The sequence below is a fragment of the Monomorium pharaonis genome, chromosome 8 (genome assembly GCF_013373865.1).
Source record: "Monomorium pharaonis isolate MP-MQ-018 chromosome 8, ASM1337386v2, whole genome shotgun sequence".
Lineage (NCBI taxonomy): Eukaryota > Metazoa > Arthropoda > Insecta > Hymenoptera > Formicidae > Monomorium > Monomorium pharaonis.
Genome location: NC_050474.1, coordinates 5,677,902 through 5,699,101, shown reverse-complemented (window position 1 = coordinate 5,699,101; position 21,200 = coordinate 5,677,902). Strand labels below are relative to the sequence as shown.

Genomic DNA, 21,200 nt, shown 5'->3' with positions numbered 1-21,200 from the left:
CGTCGATAACTACGATATTACCTAGACGAGGTCGCGTTTTCCGCGTAATAAGACTCCATTAAAATCTTTATTTAAAATTCAATAACATTAAACGCTTTCAGCCCCGCCGGTAGCGAATATAGCGCGGAGTTAAAGCGAGTAATAAAAGTGATAGGAAACGATTCCGAGATGGATATGTTATCGCGTTGACGTCGTTTAGACGCGCTGCAATTAACCTTTTTCTTTTTAAAATACAAATTTCAATCGAATAGAGCGTTGAACTTTTTCGTTACTCTTACCGCCTTAGGTGAGTCTGCATCTTCCAATGCGAAAGGTTATAATTTTATCATCCGAACAAAATGTAGGTGCAATTCCCGAGATAAAGTATTTACCTCTCACTGGGCACTAACAAGAATAACGCGTAATCAACTCTTACGCAACGGACCTTCCGAGAGACTCGCGAAACAAAAGAGCGACGAGACAACATCTTTGCGACGTGAATCCGCCCCTGTATACAGTAGCACGAGACCGGTCGCTCTTAAGGTAGCTAGGTAGAGCTAAGGTAAGAAGGAACGCAGAGCTTACACCCTCTCCCTCCCTCCCCCGTCCCGTTCGTCCCCTCCCATCCCCGCGACCCCCGGCAGGAGCTTCGCCGTTCCTCTGAATAAATGATGGGGATATATTTACGGCGAGCGGTTTTAAATAAATTACAACTGCGGGGACGGCGAAGGAGTATCTTCCTGCCGTTTCTTCTTTACCTTTTCCCTCGACCCCGGTACCAGCGTTTCCCCGCCATCCCCCTCCCCCCTCGGCCCCTCCCCCCTGAGCATCCGCGCTATCTCTCCGTCGTCTTGTCGACGTCTAACGTGCCCCTCCTCTCGCGAGTATTACGCGTGTCTGCTACGCGTGTTTTTCGGCACTTTTTGTTCCCGGTCGATCCGTAGAGAGCCCACCGTCGTCGTCGTCGTCGTCGTCGTCGTCTCGGGGATTATAAACGAATGTTCCGTCCCCGCGGAAAGAGAGGATCGCGACCGGGATAAATCGCCCCTTTCCGATTCCTCGGACGTGCTCTGAACCCCTTACACACGCGGCCGATGAAACGCGTCTCTCGCAGAAATATTTTATGCGGCGCCAATATTTTTCTATACTTTCTATGCATACATGGAAAATTCTTTATATTTCAAGCATTGATGACACAAATATATAGATATTTATATAAACATGTATATTTCTATTTAAAAATAAAAGTATTAGTACATTAATTAAAATACATAAAAAATTCATTGATATAAAAATAAAAGCTTTATTAAAATGTATTTTATCGTGAAAAGTGGTTCATTTGAAAAATATTACTTATTCGTCGTTTATAGACTCTACGTATTACGCGAACTAGATGAAGAAATTATACTGAGCGAGTGATTAGCAATTTGCAAAGTTTATAAAGGTCAATCAATGCGAAACGGTTTATTCACTTGCTGTTTCCCGGAACTACGGAATCTCCGCGGAAAAACCGTCCACCAGCTCTTTAACCTTTTTATCCGTCGCAAACTCTTTAGCTCGAGTCGTCTCGATGCTTCCTTCCGTCGACATGCGAGTCGTAAAGTCGCGAGGAAGACGCCATTTAGTTTCATGAGACAAAAGTCTCCGGAGCGAAAAGCGGCAGGGCATCGCTTTGCCGTCGTCGTCGTCGCTGACTCCCGTGGAAGCTGTGCAGTTTAACGAGGCGACGATTATCGCGATTATACGAGTGGCTATATGACGACGACGTGCAGAGAAGAGGAGGGGGGGGGGGCGTCGGGGGCGAGCGATGCCGTCACGAAGAGTGGTTTAATGGTGCGTATCGAGCATCCGGTCGGCGGTGTTCAGCAGCGCTTGCACTCACTTACCCGTTGAAATCGTCCGAGAGTTTATAAGGGGTTGGGATGGGCCGAAAGAAGGAGAGCGAAGGGGTGCGAGGGGAGGGGGAGGAAGTAGGAGGAAGATATTTCCTAAAGACGTAAATACAAACGAAGCTAAGAGCTCACCTCTCGGCGGGCGGTCCGAGGCCCCCCACGGTGCTCGGTGGTGGCGGCGGCGCCCTTATGGGGGTCGGCGGTGGCGTCGAGACGCCACCCAGGGACGGCTGACTCGGCTGAGGTCGGGGACTGACCGAGGCGGAAGTCGTGCTGGGGCTCCTGGAGCCGCCGCCGCCGCCGCCGCCGCCACCAACTCCAGCGCCCTCCGCCACGGCGTCCTCCGTGTCGGCGGCGCTGCTGCTCGTCGTGGTGCCCTCCGGATCGTTCCCCGTGGGACTCGGGCCCGCCGACGAGGACGTTGGCGCGGTCAGAGCGGAGGACTCTACGTTACCGCCGCCGCCACCGCCACCGCCGCCGGCGCCCCCGCTGCCGCCACCGCCGCCGTTTCCGCCCTCGCGTTTGCGTTGCTCCTCCTTCAGTCGTTCGCTCTTACGCCACTTCGCCCGCCGATTTTGGAACCATACCTGGAAATTACGATCGCCGCGGTTAGAATAGATTAACGCTTGTGCTCAAGCTTCGCGGAATCGTTAATGGAAAACGTAACTTTGATGCAAAAGTTTCCGTTTTATAAGTAAAGTTACTGAATTAACTCTCCCCCCTTTTTTTTTCTAATGGCTCGGGAAACTCTTTTTTAAATGAAAAGAAAGTTTACTGCCGATATTCAATTCGCTGACCTCCAATTTATCATTCACCGTTGCATAAATATAAATGATGTATAGAAACACGTACAAACATCTGTTACACACTTGATACCCTTTAACATAAAGGCAACTCTTACCCCACGGTTTTTTATCTCGCGTCTTTAACATGTTTTAGGTCTGTACCATAATATCATTTTTAGATTATGCTAAATGTGAAATAAATATCATATCGCGATATACGTGCGTCCAGGAAAGTTAAACTTCTCAAAAGCCAACTTCGCGGAAGTTTGCATAATTCTTTGATTCAATATTCCCCGACATCTCAGTCATCCGACTGTACTAGGCGGACGAGAGGGTTAAAGTCTCGCGAAAGTCGCAGAAACGAGCGGGAGAGGCGGAAGACGGGGTAAGAGAAAAATGAGACGGACGGTCGTACCTATGGCACTCCGCAACGTCCGCAAATGTGCAAGGATAATTGCATGCACGGCAGAGGGTAGGGGGGAGGGGGAGGAACGGGTGGCATTCTGAGGCAGAGAAAAGCACGAGGGTGCGGCAGGTTGGCTGGCGGACACGGGAGGGAAGTGGTTGGGGAGGGGGAGGGAGGGCACTTTCCGCCGTGCATGTTCAACGAGCCGACAGCAACCACGGCGGCCGAGTGTTTTTTAAAAAGCTCGAGTTCCGCTAACGAGGCTAACTTGACATAATACCGGCTGAAATAGACTTTATTACACCCAGCGGTTCTCCGCCGCCGACTTTTGTCCCGAGACAATGGGCGCGCGATATCCCCGCGCGGAATTCTCACTTGGCTCGCCGGCGGTGTGTACGCCAAGTGATGGTGTGAAACGCGTCACTTGTAATCAGAGGCATTTGTTTTTAGGATGTGTGAAATAGTTAATTAGAAAAAAATTCACGGAGAAAACATTGAAAAATACAGCCCAAAGATCTGAAGATTAAAAATAACAACTTGGAGATTGGAATCAAATAATTCCAGTTTTAATTCACTCTGCTTGAACTTTAGTCTGCAATCCTTAACGCGTAGTCTGATACAGAGATTGACCAGTTACGTAATTTTCGAAAAAAAACCCTGATAAGGAGATAATTGTGCAAATATGAGAAACGAAGAGAATTAAAAAAAAAAAAGTTCTTAGTAGAAAGAGCTGAAATAGGATTGGCACATCCTATTCTGTGTAATGGGTCTGGAAAATGATTATCTTACATTCGAGCGCGGAACTTTCGCGGGAGGAAGCACGGAAAATGGTTTAATAAAATAAATACGATGGGTACGACTCTCTACCGCCACCTCGAACATCGCGAGAGGCTGGAGGATGGGGCGGCAGACGGGGAGATATAATAATATCCTAAGGGTTACGGGACGACGGGGGAGGGGGGAGGGGCGAGTAATAGCTGGGAACAAAGCCATGGTTCCGTAGGGACCACCGTCGCTTTCCTTTCCACCCTCGCGCGCGATATCTCTTCTCTCCACTTTTTTTTTTTTCCCAATACAAATTTAATCCGAAATTTGTTGATAATGGCCGTAAAACGTTTTTAATCGGTTGCACCCTTGTTAAACGAATGCGCGCCGCTCTTTGTCGCGAGATTACCGATCGCACGTATCAAGCGTTGTGACACGCTTTTTAAAACGGCTGACAATGATAACTACTGATTAATTCACGAAAAGCTGTTTTTTTCCAACCGCTTGAAAAATTGAAAAATATCCGCTTTTTCAATGAATCCACGCCCATGGAAATTTCCTTCTCCCGTTTCTCCCAACTCTCAAAACGCATCTCGCGGATTCAAATATTTTTCGTCAAAGTTATCCCGGAGACACCGACGCTTCGTACCAAGGAACCTTTTTTTTTTTTTTGATTCGCGTAAAAATTTTCTGCATTTTGCAAACCCCGAAGAGGCGCGCGGAAAACTACACGAAGGAAAGAGCAAAAATCCAATCACGGAGAAAATAGGAGAACGAACGGTAATCCCCGGTCCAGAGGGTGCGCGTCGCAGGCACGAGCGCAGGTGCGAGCGGCGTTTGACGCGGCGCGGCGCGTCTAATTCACGCACGCCGTTAATTGCCGCCTCGCACATGCGTGCACGCGGGTATGATGAAAATATACGCACGCCCGCCGTGTGTGACGAGATGTCGTATGGTACGTGCCTCGGCGATACAACGGCGACCCTCCTTCAACCCCTCCGCTTGTCTCTTTGCCCCCTCCCTCCCCTCCCCTACCCTCCGTCCCTCTAGGAGGTTCTAATTGGAGCCAGGAGAAGAGGACGGGCGCTACGTAAACGCGCCTATTTGTCCATTATTCCAGATTCCCTTTGTCTTCGCTAATGAAACAATGAGTCTGCGCCGTAATTGCGTCACAGCCAGACCAACCGCCTCGCCCCCCCCTCCCTCTCGTCACCCCTCTGTCTCTTTCATTGTCGCATGTATACGCCGTCGTCTCTCTTTCTCTCGTAAAGATTGCAGCTTCATAAATCCGTACAATGCACGCCAGGCTGCCTCTTAGGCTCTGTGATCGAGGATCCTTCGCGAGTCAGGATATTAATGACGGGAGGGCGAAGCACCGAAATACCTACGAGCCTCACGGGTTTGTCACGGGACACGCGAGCTATGATTCTTTCTATGAGAAAAATACAAAGAGGATAATCGTGATCGAGAGGACTCGATAGGGCTGCGGAATAATATTTTGATTTCGTCGCGATATAATTTGAAATTGCCAAATATAAAACTGCGAGAACTTCGGGAACGATAATATCGTTCGGAATCGAACGGGGACGCACGTTCGCGCCTGTCGAGAAATCAAAAGCCGCCAATGGTAATCAGATATTCTCTGCAGATGTTCCGACAGGATTTTAGGCTGGAATCGCTGTTACGCTGCAGGGATTCTCAGCGCGAATTACAGCGACGTGAGTAAATATGGCCGTGAGGACGTAGCCAGGAGTACAAAGTAATCCCGGAGATTACCGGCTTACTCTGTCAGAAGATTACGTCAGGTCGAGGGTGTCAGCGCGCCTCTTGGGGGTCCAGAGGCTCCCTCCCTCTCTCCCTCCTCTCTCCCCCCTCCCCCCGTTCTTTCGCCCTGCCCGATTCACCCCTCTGCACCATACGCTTTCGCTCTTGCGGCAACAACCGTACGGCCGCAGACAATCGATCATAAGTCGCGATCTTTTACAGATTTTTCTCTTTAATTTTCCATCAGTGGTTGAATCCCAAATATTTTCATCCCGATTAAATCTCGCGCGTTCCCCAATCTACGTCGCGTAACGTCATACATAAAATATACGGCGCGTTATTTTTTGTACGATAAATTATAAATACGGCAAATTTTTAAAACCGGGAGTGGCAAAGGATAAAAATCGATTTAAAAAAAATTTTGTCGAAATTTCGCTTTGGATCCGGTTTACGCGTATTTTTCGCGATATAATCACCATTTGGATACTAATGGATACGTAGGCTGGTAATATACATTCTATTGTGTGTTGCTCCGTGAAATATTACGCCAAAAACATATAGCGCGAAAAAATATTCTCGGAATTTCTCTACTTAACGCTACGCGAAGGCGGCTACAAAAAATTACCGGGTTGCCGCGCGTAATTTTCTCATCGCATTAAAACGCGGGAATCCAATCTCAATGCGCTGAGACGCATTAAAAGATTAAGCTCGCTGCTGCCAATGCTCGGACGCGAGCATGCGAACATTCTGTGAAGTTTTAATGCACGTGCTTTCATGTTATCGAATAAACGTGATTATACAACGTGATTAGCATACTTTCAAGTAACCTGTTTTAATATATCCTTAAATATAATGCACAGTCATGCTTCTGCCATAAATTTATTCGTCTCCTTCATTCTAATGGATCTTTTTTTACAATTTAACCAGATTACGGACATTATTACATTACGTATGGCAAGATACTTTACGAGGGCTGACAAAATTAAAGTGAACAAAGTAAATAATTATGTTAATAATAATTTTGCAGCGCACGCGGCAGCTTTCTACATCATATTTTTAAAAATATTCATATAATTTGAGGAAAAATCTAATGAGGTTGCACAAGACTTGAGGGATACAATTGTAGGACAATTGAATCAGGAAATGGCGAAGGGTTCGATGATAAAAAAGTGATCTTCGCCATGTATTATATTTAATATTATATACTCACTTGTACTCTGGCCTCCGTGAGATTAATCTTCATGGCCAGATCTTCCCTCGTGAAGACGTCCGGGTAGTGAGTCTGCGCGAAGGCGGACTCGAGTTCCTCCAGTTGCTGGAGGGTGAAAGTTGTCCTGTTCCGCCGCTGCTTCCTCCGCACGAAGGAATCCTCGCCGACTCCGTGCAGCGCTGGGTGATAGGCGGAGTAACTAGTATCTGTAACGAATCGGAGAACTGCGAACAGCCGTTTATGTCATGCGTTTGTAGAATATATCGCTTTTGTAATTCTTAATTGCCAATATCCACGAATTTTATTTTTCACGACTGGGAAAGTAAAAACGGTGCCGAACGCAGGTGGCAATACAAGTCGGGGTAATAAATTTGTCAAGTATACTGATAGATACGAAAAATATTTTCGCATTAATTATTATTAATTCAATAATACAATACATTTTTATTATATTAACGTAATGTTAACGTAATGTGTATTATGCCGATATAAAGAAAATATTTTCAGTTGAGAGTTCGACGAAGTTTCGTCTTTTAATTCTTGATAGATTCGAATTTGCAAAGTTCCAAGAGAACTTAGTTCGGTACTCCGCATATTTGCCTGTGCTTGACTAGGGTTTGCGAAACTCGATAACTTCAAGAAACTTGTGAGTTACTGACAATCTCGCGGAATTTTCAAATTTATACGGCAAGCGTTATTGCAAAATAAAATGATCAACATAATTCCCTGCTTTTTCGCGGTGGCTTACATTAATGGCTTATTATTAATGCGAGAATAAGTTGTATCGTTAGAGGCAAGAGAAGAGCGTACGTAATAAACGTAGACACACGCGCTAACTCGTGTTTTTTTACTCGATCTAATTTAATTGAATTCAATTTAATGTAACATTTAAATTTTTCGCAGATGCGACATCTTCTCCGTGTCTTTCTGAACATGCAATTTCAGATATTTTATCAAAAAGCTCGTATTATCGTCATTTGATTCACTCGATTTGACATTTCAGCAGAAATATATTAATTCGTAATTATATTGTTTCTGTCCCCTCTCTCTCTAATTTTGATTCCAGTATTTTGATTCGTCACTGCAATTACGCGAGCAGACAGAGCATATTAATTAAAAATGCTCTGGGAAAACGTAGTTAAACGGTGATCTCACGCGCGCGCACGCGAAAGATCGAAAAGTGAAGCGCCGATATGAAGGTATCGGTCGGATACGCGCGCATACAACGAGACACGAGGTGGGAGCAGACGTTACGAAGCGGCCGGAACCGCTCATCAATGATGCAGAGCAATCAGCGCAATTAATTACCGCGGCGCTAAGCCAGGGCTTAGCGAAAAACACAAATTAATTTCCTAAGCTCATAAAAATTCATGCCACTCTCTCTCCACCGTCCGGCCGTCTCTCTTTCGCTCGCGCAAAATGTCTCCTCTTCCTCCTCCTCCTCCTCCTCCTCCTCCTCCTCTCTTTTGCTCTCTTCCCTTTGTGCGCCTCTCTTTCTCTTTCACTCTTTCTCTCCCTTTCATCCTCTCGACACAGAGGATGATAACGATGACGGAGAGAGAGAGAGAGAGAGAGAGAAAGAGAAGGAAGGGGGAGGGGGATAACGACGAACGTATGATGGTGTTGAGCCGTCGACGGTGCAGCCACATGGTTGCATCCACAGGGGCGCACCGAGATACTTCGCCTCGATGCCGCTGAACTTTCGTAACTGTCACGGACGCGCAATTATACGCTATACGGTCGCTGGCGATCTCCTGTATCGTTTGCAAAATTAATATCAATGAGGATCCGCGTGGATTTTCGCTCTAAACCGCGCACGCGAAAATAAACGATCCGAGCTTTCCGGGCCGCCGGCATTTTATCGGGGCGTTTAACGACGTTGCGGACTCGCGGATGCACTTAAAACTTTGTTTCCGCCCGTGCTCCCGTCTGCACGATTATCGTGCCGATACGGATTTACTTTAACGTACAAACGCGGTACTGCGCTCGTTTTCCGCGTGGCCGTCTAGAAATTTGTCGCGGTAGCTGCGACAAAAATACAATGCAATTGCGGTATACAATATCTCGTGATCCCGTTGATATAATTTTGTCGGCGCGTTTTGCGTAAAATCTTTCGTGAACGGCACTAAGTGATTTTGAAAAATAAACGAGAAATGCTCTGGCATGTGATTGCAATTAATAAAAGACACGAAGAGCCGTATGATCATTTTTGCGAGATACGCCGTAGTAACGCGTGGTAAAAAAATTGTTTTCTCATTCTCTCGGCGTATAGATAAGCACCGACCGTCGTTATTACTGCGGCTTGCAGAGAAAACGAAGATAGAGATGCGACTCGGGCGACGACCGCGGCTGCTAAATAAATTTACCGATGCCCCAAACTGAAATCCACTCAAGATCTTAGATTAGAGTCGATCCGAAGTAAAGCCCGGATCCAGACAACTCGTACAACTCATCGGGAGTCGGTCTGATCCAATTTATTAGTAGTATCTCGGGTACGGAGGAGAGAAGAAAAGAGAGAGAGAAAGAGAAAGAGAGAGACTCGGCGATTTTTGCGCTCCAGATACACCACGTGCAACTTTTGTTCGCGACGCGCTTTGTCGCTTTGCTTACGGGAGGACTTGCTACACGAAGGAAGATGATCAATTCCTCGCACACGGGAAGCATGGAACATTATCAATTCACGCGTGTTTCTTACACGAAGTTAGATCGCATGTATCTTTTTTAGATAGGATTGAATAAACTCTTTATGTAAAAATCATTGCCCGAAAAACGACGGGATTTAATGTTTTACGTGTTGCCTTCGTTTTCTTTTATTTGATCAAATTTTTCAACACGACACATATGACACGTAGAAATCGAACATCTTTGTCTTCGAGAACACAAATCGAATTAGGCACAAATTAATATAAATAAAGTTCCAGTTTTACTCGCTGCGTCAATATGGACTTTTTACATGCGTGGACGTGCCCGACGAGCAACTCAAAATTATTCCAAACGCGCGTCACGATCCTGCATGATCACCCGTATCCGTTGCACTTGCGGACTGCAAGTCTCAAAGGCACCCCGGGAGAGGGGTGGAGGGGGAAATGGAGGACGGTGGTGGACCCGTGGAAAAACTACACGTAGAGAACGAAATCTAATGACACCCCGACCGTTACTAATGACGCTAACGAGGTAGTTAGATGTTAGAGCGAATGTCGGTGGGTCTGGACCGTGGGCCGAGGGAACCCACTTACCGACTTATCACGTAGTTACCTAATCTGTTTATCCCAACGGGGGGTAGAGGAGGCCAGAGAGAGAGAGAGAGAGAGAGCTACGAGCCAGCGGGGACCAGGGGAGACAGACGAGGGGGCAATCGGGAGCTGGAAGGGTGCCCGGACGTCCCTGAGGACACCCGTTCCCCCAGACCCCTCTCCCTCCCCCCTCCCCTGTCTATCTCGACGCCCTGTTCGATCATCTACCGGAGAGAGACCGCTGTCTCCCACATTTATGAGCCTCAATGGGTGTTGTGTTTTAAAGAGAATACAGAGAATAGCGCGCGCGTTACACTTCCCACGTTCTTGGATTTACTAACGATGATTCGGATGTAGGGTGAAATAAATGATCTTTGGGATATTAATGTATATTTTGTGACGGCTCAAAATTAATAGAATAACGATGAAACTTGGTAAATTGCTGTGTCTTCGCTGTCTTTTATCAGATTTGCTCGGATATCGAAGTTCGGTATTGTAACACGTTGTTATTACTCAATTAAAACAATCAGCGCGCATTCTTGCAAATAAAATGTTGGCGGTAAAATAGAAAGTTCGAAAAAATAGCAAGCGATAAAATGATCTTTTCTCTTGTTACTACATTCATTCAAATCTTTGACAAAACGTCGTGTAGTACTTTTTTTTAAATCGAAATTACAAAAAACTCCCGTATAATCTCAGAGTTATAAAAATGCTGTATATATTGTATTTGTCGTAATTGAACGGTAAGAAATTCTCGAAGAATCCAACATGTTTGCCGCCTCAGAATCCGTGAATAAATCTTTTGCGGCTATAATTCAATAAACCACTGCGACGCGTCGAGAAAACAGACTGATGGTCGCGATTTGACAGATCGCTGGGCTGAAATTCGTCATCGGGAATGGGACGCGACTTGGAAAACGATCGGTGAATAGGCAAACTGCCGTCAAAGTTCTGGGTAGCGACTGCCGGCGGGACGCGGTTTAACTGGAAGTTGGCTCGAAGTGCAAATTAAGTTTAGCGGCCGTCCAGTTTGTAGCGTCCACTTTGCGTAACTCGGTCTAGTCGGTAATGTAACTTCATCGATGTGTTCCGCTAGAGCAAGTGCCAGTACAATCAGTCTGTCCCCCTCGCCTTCCCTCCCTCCCAAGCCTCTTTCCTTGCTGTATACCCGGTGTCTCTCTCGATTGCGCTGCTCGCTTCATCATATTCATTTCAGCCAAGATTTTTCTCGTGCTTCTTCCTCGGCGTATCTCGTTGTCTCTTTCGTGAAAATAATCTTGATAACGTGGGACTTTTTCGAGAAGCAACCATTTAAGATTTAAATAACTTATCAGTTTGAAATTGAAAAGATTGAAAGAAGAGAAGACTTTATTATTTGATTCTATAGATCTTAAGATGATAAATGATCCGATTTACATGTTCTCTGGACATATCACTTTCTTTCATTTCTTACATTCTGTTTCTCTATTGGATTATCGTTGTTTTGTAGAAGTTTTACAGTTTTTCCGTAAAAAATTATTGCTCGGAACCGCCATTTTCTCCCCTCACTCAACAAATAGTCACGCATAAATCTAAAAATTTCTCCGTAACCTTTCGTAACAATTTTGCACGGCACGCCTTTTGCCCATCAAAGGTCGAGGGGAAAAAAAGGGAATATCGCGTGCCCGCAACGGGAGAAATCGAATTTTTACTTACAGGGGTGAGTCGGAGCGAAGGGATACTCCAGGGATGGCGGTAATCGCGGCGCTGGGAGGCCCGGGGGGCAGTGGTAGCAGAACATGCCTCCGGCCCTGGCCACGCCGCCCCCCGGCCCGCCGGCCCCTCCCGCGCCAGCACCCGGCACCTGCGGTTGACTCGACGGCTGTTGTTGCTGTTGCTGCTGTTGCTGCTGATGGTGCTGGTGGTGGTTATTGTTCGGCTGGTGGGCGTGGACTGCGCCAATCTGCAACCACACGTCAGTGTGAGTTGATTTCATGATCTCTTTTGCGGTAAAAAAAAAAGAGAGAAAGATTATCGGAAGTCCGAGCGAGCTTTTTTTTCCCACAATTGCGGCGGCTTTTACGTCGCGAAATAATATTTTCGGGATGAGAATGCACGCTTCGACGATAAATACTATTTCTGCTTGTCTTTTTAATAGAATCGAATTATGGATTAGATTTATTTGTTTATTAAAATTTAAAACTATCCATGACGAGAGAATTCCGTATTGGCACTGTCGAAAATAAGGCTTCTGTCGCGTCACGATTGCGACAGAATTATTATGAGCAAACTCGGTACTTTTTCTCATGAAATAATAGATGTATCCCTAATCGTCTTACGTCATGCCCATCCCTCATCCGTCCGGTCAGATTTTTCTGGCTACGTCGGATCACGTGTACCGGGGAGTATCGCGATGGAAAGCGTAGCATCGAAGCCACTTCCGATTTCGCCGCGCGGATTTTCGAAAGCGGGGTGAAACATGATTAAGAGGGAGCGCGACAGCGGCGTGCTGCAGCGGGGGTGGGCGGACGTTATACGAGGACGACGGGGGAGAGAAGGGGTAGGGTACAGAGCGGGCGCGGAGGGGGACGGATGGGTGGCCGATTACGCCAATCCCCATTAGAGGGATTGTAAACTCGCGTAAATAAATAATGTATGTATCGGCGAGAGAGACGAGCTGCACGCGGAGAGAGAGAGGGAGAGAGAGCGCGGCGCGACGCGTAGAGGGCTCTTTGCCTAAGCAGGCATCGGTCGTGGAACTTAATAAACGGCAGAGTTATCAATTTATAATGGGTCGGCATGTCGCGCATGCGCGTGCCTACGGGGCCCCGCCGTTTCTCTCTCGTTATATAACGGCGTGCACGCGAGTGGCTTTAGAGAACCGGTGTACACTAACTATACCCCCCCGGTTCCCCTCTCATCCCCAACGACCACCCTCTCCCTCCCCCCTGGCCGCCCGCCCGCGCTTGCCGTTAGCCCCCTCCCCCCCCCTCCCTCCCGTTATCTCTGTGCGGCTGTTTATCTCGCTCGCTCCATCACGACGTCGTCTCCCCTTCGTCTCTCGCTTCTCCCTTTATCCGACGCTGCTGTAGTATGTCTCTCCTACTCTCTTTGCGGCTCTCCGGTACGAAGGGACAAATTGAATTTTAGATCATGGCGTGTTCCTGTGGGGTCCGCGAATAGAGTAGGACAGAGGGAGACAGAGAGAGAGAGAGAGAGAGGAGGGAGGAGGGGAAACGGAGGGAGACGCGCAGAGGCGGACGTCGAGATGATACTAATTGAAATTTGAAATTGATATTAGCGAATTATTACCCCTCTCCCGTCGTTCTGCTTGGCCCAACGCAATTACGGCCGCGTGTCGGGTATCAAAAGTAATTGCTGCCAAACTTAACAAAATTCGAGCAATTCTCGTTTCGGCCGTCTGACCTCCGGCGAAAACGACGTGCTGGCTGCAGTCGGTCCCTTCCATGCGCACACGTTTAAACGTACTTCTACGGAATATACTTTTAACGTGATACCAAATCGCGTTAGTTGTCCGCGGTAGGCGGCACCCAATAAAAGCAGACATTTTTGATATATTCAGCTCAAAATTGATTGAATCAAGCGCCTTGGATGCGCAATTTTAAATCGCATTATTCAGTTGCCGTAATTTGGCGAATTTGAGATATTTTAAGATGCCTGAAAAATTAACTTACTGTTTACGTATATAATACATTTTTTCTCTGTTAATTACATTCAAGAATAAAAGATACGTTTGTCCGTCCAATTTAAAATTGGCGAAGATGTTTATTTATTTTTCCAAAAAGAGAAAAAATTCCGTGTCAAAATACTACGAACATCTCGCCAAAGATTAGCCGTCGACTGTCGGACGATTAATCGTGAAAACCGGAATTTCTCGCGATACTCAATAGCACGAGAAAACAATCGCCATCCTGTCCGTCCTCCCTCCTCATAAATTCGCCCGCCGTGGGTGGCGGTGCCTATTGGTTTTGCGTTTGCAGAGAGTTAGACGGCATAATGACGGGACATACGCACCGACAGAAGGGACGAAATGTAGCGAGGCTAATCCGCGAGGGGGAGCGTAGGGCCCGGGGGTGTCCCCGCGGCACGCGATGGAACCTCGCGGGGGCTCGCTCGCCGATCTCTCTCACCCCTCGCCTAGCGCCCTGACATACGCGCGCCTGCCTCTCTCGCCCTCCCTTTCCTCTCCCTTTCGTCTCTTCTCGCCCCGCGCGAAACAGGGGTCGGCATGTGGTCCTAGAGTGTATTTGCGGTGTTCAACCAGCCGGGCGAAATATTATGCCAGTGTTTTATTGTGCGATCATCCCGAGGAGAGGACGGTGCCCCACGGCGCGCGCGAGGGCGACGGGATTGTGGCCGCGAGTGTTGCGGTGAGTGTTTACACGTTGGCACACGCCGTCGGATTTGTTACACGCTCGTTATATACGAGAGGCGCGTTTACCGAAGCCGGCATTCGGGATGAGGAGACGGGAAGAACTCTCGCATCGGTCGTCTTACGAATTTGTCGCTGTAGTCATCTTGAGATTCCGTTGCTTACGAAATTTAACAAAATTTAGGAAATTGCGAAAAGTACAAATCAAAAATGGATGAGAAAAGAAGGACTTCAGATTAATTATAGAAACTAACTCTACCGGCAAGAGTAATTGATCCGAGACGTATTATGAGATTGCGAGTCTGAAATTTGTGCTGGTTAACCGCATGTTGTATAGAGAATGATTTTACGGATTGGTTTATCGTTCGTAATAACGCACGAAGCGTTAATGAAAATTACACACCGGATCGCTCGCGCTTTACAGATGAACAAAGACACGGGGTTTGGTATATGCCGCGCGCATCACAAGTGGGTGTTGGATAGCCGGGTGTTTAGATTCCGCGCGTATAACACTGCGCGCTCATTAGAGCGCGGCGCTAATTGCATAATTGGTGCCGGCAATTACGAGGCAAAGCGATGCCGCATCGGAGAGCTCGGCGGCGGCGGCGGCGGCGGCGAACGATGACGTCAACATCCAATAATTCGGCACGCGACGACAATCGCGCTGCCACCGCCGCGCCATTGCGCAAATAGCGAGAATCGCAATTAAAAGCGATAATTCTGTAATTAGCTTTCCCGTTCGGGCACGGTCTTTCCTCTTCCCGCTTCCATCCCGGCGCGAACGCGAGAGACACTCGATCCGCACGCAACGCGAGATATTCAGGGATGCTTGAATTTAACAGAATTTCAGACGCTCCTACTCAATTAATGTCAAGTAAAACAAGCGTACGCGTTCTACATTTTTTTCTTTCTTTTGAAAGGGACGATGCGTTATTAAAGTCTACAAATTTAATTTTTATTATTGCCAGCAATATTTAATAACGTCGTATGCGGCAAAATAATGACGCATACGACGTTATTAAATATTGCTGGCAATAATAAAAAATTAAATTATTCTATGTGAATTATTATTTTTAAGTAAGAACTCGTCGAATAATATTTTTCGTCTTTTCAATCTTCTCCGTTGTTCTAAATGACACAGCGTGACGTATCCGCGGGAGTAAATAAATTTCAGTTTCCGCGAAAATAGCGCTAATCATGTTATTCCGTGCAGTTGCCCGTTCTCATTTTTCTCGAAACGGATGATGGTATCAATGCGGCACATCGCGCGCATCATCGCGCATCGCGTGCCGCGGCGGCCGCGCGCGCGAGAAATTTCGTGGAGCCGAGCTCCGCAATTGACGTCGGAAAACTCGCCGGCGGCGGAGAGTCTCTCTCGCGATTAACGAAGATTTCATTAGGGACAATATTGCGGTGGCATCGGCGACGCTCGTTGACCGGCGAGCGACGCGGGTCCCGAGTTTCTTTATTGGCCGCTCTCGGGGAATAAATTGGTGGGAATTAATTAAGCGGCACAAATTGGATGCAGCGCGTTAAGCCCTTATTCGTGGATGACACAATTTAATAAGCATCTTCTAAACGTGAACCGAGAGGCGTGGAGAAGGAGACGCGCGGGCTCCGGCGGGGCCCTTCAGCATCGAACGAGGGCATGCGGGATGCCGGACTGAAAAAAAGAGGACGGGGGAACGTCATCAAAAAATTATGATGCAACTTAACGTATTTAACAAGACTTAATACGAAGCGAGTTGAAATTCTTACGATTCTTAATTACAACATGTACAATATGCGTACGCTTGAAGAGAAAAAAAAATATCGAAAAGATGGTATCTTTTCATTTATACGATACAGTCACGCATAAAATTATAATAATGTAATAATATTTATTCGACAACTTGTCGGACGATATGATTTTTTGGTACAAAGTTCGCAAAGCCTTCCCGTGTTGAGAGACGCTGTGGAAGCTGCGTATACGTTCCTGCATATCTCTTTCCTTCTCCCTTTCTCTCTCTCTCTGTCTTTCATTCGCGCATAGCGTTGCCATCAGCGAATCGTCTTCAATGAAAGGAAACGTTAACGCCAATACAGCAGCCGTAGCAACAATGCGTCGATCGCCGCGGGTCAAGAGGGAAGAGCGTGGCCCAGAATGTAATATTGTGTTGTCCACGATGCGATTGTACATTGGCTCCTTCGATAATATTACGGCATGAACGGTCGCGGGGTTAACGGGCCGCATTGTCGTCTCGTCGAAAAGAAATCGAGGACGAAACGAGCTGTGTGTAAATACGCCGCGGCCGCCTCTCCTTCTCCGTCTCGGCGCGAGCAATTAAAGGCGCATGACGCAGACGCGGGGTGTCGCGGGCTGACATGCGATTTTTTTCAATCAATTATCGAGCGTTTCTATATCAATTAGCGCACGTAAATAAAAAGATCCAATTAATAATATACCTTAATAAATATCAATATGTATACAACCCGAGTACAAAATATTTTACGATATTTCGCAAATCTCGCCTGGTAATTCGATTCTTGAAAAATGTATAACAAGAGTGAAAAAAAAAAAACTATATCAAATCTGATAATTCGGTCGAAGAGCCCGCAAACAACGCGGGACCATCCTGTGCAAAGCGAGCTCTCGGGCTCTCGAGCGCTCTCGCCCGTTCTCCACGCGGCACGGGATCGCTCTCGCATCGAGCATCGGTGTAATGTACTTTGGTTAAGCGCATCGGAGCATGCTCGTCGCCGAGTTAACGCATTTAATGGAGGTTAACTTTGCATATGGTATTGCTCCCCCGTGCCGTAACCCCTTTACTGGCGCGGCGCACTCGACGGTATCGAACGCGCGACGCCGGCGTCCAAACTAACCGGGAATTATGCGATACAAAGCGGATAATTACGAGGCGGCTTGATCGATCTTACGTACCCTCCTTCCCTCCCCCGCCCTCCTTTTCCTCTCTCTCTCTCTCTCTCTCTCTCTCAGTAGTATAGCTTTCCTCGCCTCCATCTCCACTCTTCCCTCCCCGTCCCCTCCCCTCCCCTCCCCACGCATGTAATAATGTAAAACTATTCGCGCCGCTGTACGTAAACTTTCGTAAGTGCGCCCTGAGCTTGCTCCTCGTCCCCTTCCTCCCCTACCTGCTTCTGCTCCTCCTCGAAGATAGCTCCTTCGGTATATCACTTTGCGAACATCGCGAGCAGATACGCTCCTCTCGCAGGGAGACGTGCATGGTTAACGTACGGAAAACGTTGCGAAACGTTTCCGTAGTACGTTTTATACTCTGCCATGCAAAGCGTTCGGTAATGGAATCTATTATCGCGCGCTCGGGCGGGCAGGCCGGTATTATTGCCGCTGGAAAAAAAAAATCGAAGTGATCTTTTTTTTTTTTTTTTCTTAAAAAATTCAGTCGCGTGATTCTCCGAGAAAGAGTTGATCATTAAAGAAAGCTCGAAGAAAACATTGCAGCCGCTCTCTCAGATCAAACGGATTTGTTTGCATAAGACATAGCGTATATGTGATTCCAATTGAAATCGCTGGGCCGGGAAGGGTTAAGCGGATTACCAAGCGACGTGATATTATTGTACTATCAAATTGTACGCCTTGATTTAATCCGTTCATTACCGACGGCATAATGCCAAATAGTCACATTAATAAAATTATTATTACTCCATCGTTACTTAAATCTAATCTGTCTGAAAATATATAAAGTTTCCCTAAGTAGTTGAAATAAAAGTTGGTTACGTAATTCTGAAAGAAACTTGCAGACGACCGATTCGAAAGCGAAAAGAAGAGAAGGAGGCGCGGGATGGTTCTTAGTAAATTTTAAATCTAAATTACGGACGAGAGATTTATTTAAAATAACGCTGTGCATATCGGCGACGTAAAATCATTTTCGGCAAGGGCGAAGCGTGAAAGCCGCAAATATAGAATCCGGGTATCGTTATAACTCCCGTATTAAATGTGTAAATAAATTAATTCGACCGAATTGAATAACTGATTATAAATTAATAGCATGTAATGAGCGAACCGTAGCGACGCGATCCCTATGCCATTTGGAACGACGAGCGGTTATGTGATACCAACAACAACAGCATTAAATAATAAATACGGCCGCTAAACAGCAATCATTATCTTGTACATTATCAGGGTGTACTACCGGGAAAAACCGGGAAACTCTGGAATTTTCAGGAAATTTCTTTTTTATTCTTGAAAATCATGTATTTTCATGGAATTTTATTAGAAATTAGGAAAATGTTTCAAATTTTACTTTCAAATTTAAATTTGCCTCTCTGACAAAATATTTTTTTCTTATTTTTTATAATATAAAATGTTAATAATTAATTAGCAATAAACGTAGCATACACACTCATGAACATTCATATACATTCTCGTATGGCTCGTTTTTATAAAAAAATCAGTGACAATAAAAGACCATTTGTTGTTTTAAATTGTCGTTGTGTATTTAATTACGCTTCGCATTCTGTACTTTTAGTGAGCTACATTACGAACAAATCGTTTTATGCTATTTAGGTCACTTTATTTCTCTTTTAGTACTTTTTGAAATTTAATTTTCAAAACTAGAGTAATTTTTCTTTATATAATTAAATGTATAATTAAAAAATGTGTATACTTAAACTTGTATAATTAAAAATTATTAAGGATGTGATAAGATAAATTTATTTCAAAACTGTATTTTAAATTTCTTTAATTATATCTGAAATTTTGAATAAAATTCCTGGAAGAACTGGGAATTATCGGAAAATTCTTTCACAAAATTCGAATACACATATCCTGATTACATAGAAAACCGTGAAACCTCTGGAAATAGTTATTGCAACATGCTTACAGATTAAAAATAAAGAAATCGCAGCGTGTGCAGATATCGCACAATGGAGAAATAAATTGAATTGGAGCAACGTGGTACACGTAATTAGCAGTAATATTAATTTGAGAAAATAAAGTCGCACGTCCCTCATTAAAATTCCGCGAATTTTCCCTTATCGGATTTTAATATTTACCGGCCAATATAAATACGGTTCATAATGAGATAGAAGTAAAATACGTAAGTCGGGTAGTAACGGCAAGTTTGTTTAGGAATACAAAATTAAGACCGTTAAAGTTTGCGAGCTGATCTACTTCTAGATTGGAACGGCGGGAGATAGGGTAAGACGACTTCATTATAAGTACGATGTAAGCATCACAAGAGAGATTCTCGTTATCGAGTAAGAAAATGGAACTCGCCGCGATTGAATTTGAACTGATTATTGATTTACATCTCTCTCTCTCTCTCTCTCTCTCTCTCTCTCTCTCTCTCTCTCTCTCTCTCTCTCTCTCTTTCTGGTTTATACCGTGTCGCGCTTCCTCCTCCGAGCGCTGGTCTGTAAAGACAAGTTTTAATTGAAAGTTGATTAAGACTACGCTCTGCACCGTGAGTTACAGTCTTAACTCAACTTGCGATCCCCGAGATCGTAACTGAATCTCTTTATTCGGGCCAATTGCCGATTTCAAGTTTAACCTCTTTTGGAGATACTACTTTTAAATTGTAGATGAACTGACAATTTAATCCTAATTGATTTTGATTCGTCGTTTCTTTAACGGAAAAAGCTGTTGAAAAACGCGGAAATATATTTTACAAGAGAGTAAGTGTAGACGCGTCTATTGGGGACTTTTCAAAAGATTGATATTATTTTAATGCTGTATCCCGGTGGTAGCCAAACGCAGAGGGCTTTTTGTGCCGGCTTCTCCCGTTTCTTTCAGCTTATAAGGACCCATAAATACGTGCCACGGTATCCGGAAACGGAACCTTTCGACCCATTCACCAGGACAAAATCACGTCCGGTCGCCCTTTCAACGTGCAGTGATGTAAAAGCGCCGCTCTCTCACTGAAACGGGGGTATGTCACGAATACATGAATACGGAAACACAATCACATAGCGAACATAATCTCCGCGATCCGACATAATTATTTCATTATAATTCTATATGGTAATTATCTACAATTATTTTATTACAGTTATTCCATTGCGATTATTCATAAACATTTCGGTTATTTGCAAAATTGTAATTCCGACGACGCAAAAATCGCCTCGCTTCCCGATGATTTCGTCGCGAAAGGGATGAAACGTGCCCGCGGAAGCTGCAGGCGACGAGAGACGTCGAAAAGGGTAGCTAATTCAAAATTGTGATTGTGCGCGCGGAACCACTTGATCCGATAGCACTCTTCTTCCGCTTGTCTATCCCTCTCTCTCTCTCTCTCTCTCTCTCTCTCTCTCTCTCTCTCTCTCTCTCTCTCTCTTTCTCTCTTGCTCGTCTCTTCCGACACACCGCAGCGCAGGTCGACTCCATTTGACTTTTCGCTCCACTCGATTCCACCGCATTGCACACGCCCTTCTCGACGTGCACACACTCGAGAGAACATTTCCCATCCCCCAATCTCTCTTTCTGTCGCCCTTTTTACAGAAAGGGGAGAGAAGCGACCCTGTTTATATCCTTCACTCGCCGTTGCCTCATTTCCTCCCTCCCTCTTTCTCTCTCTTTCTCTCTTTCCCTCTCTCTCCCCCCCCCCTCTCTCTTTCTTTCTCTTTCTCTATTTACAGAGCGACCAGTGGTTTTCGGTTTATTTCCCACTTATCCGTTCGACATTTGATTTATTCCGTCTACCGCGCACCGCGCTGCGGGTGGTACGCTTCGATTATCACACTGTGGACCGCCGTCCGATTGTGGAAAGAAGAGTACCGGCGGCGGCGCAGCTGATGGGATTAGGTCCGGGCGCAAAATAGACACAATGAAATGATAGTTA

At 45.8% G+C, this 21,200-nt stretch overlaps 1 protein-coding gene across 2 annotated transcripts in view; it reads right to left on the bottom strand.

Annotated features, from left to right (window-relative positions):
- LOC105835666 (cone-rod homeobox protein) overlaps positions 1-21,200 on the bottom strand; it is a 38,537-nt gene that overhangs the window by 5,158 nt on the left and 12,179 nt on the right. The window contains exons 2-4 of one of the 2 annotated variants that reach the window (XM_036290836.1): positions 11,730-11,976; positions 6,802-7,025; positions 2,004-2,458 (exon numbers count right to left, since the gene is read on the bottom strand). In XM_036290836.1, coding sequence (XP_036146729.1) covers positions 2,004-2,458; positions 6,802-7,025; positions 11,730-11,814 — 764 coding nt within the window. In that variant the 5' untranslated portion in view covers positions 11,815-11,976. The remainder of the gene's footprint in view (positions 1-2,003; positions 2,459-6,801; positions 7,026-11,729; positions 11,977-21,200) is intronic. The other variant, XM_036290837.1, reaches the window with a different exon arrangement.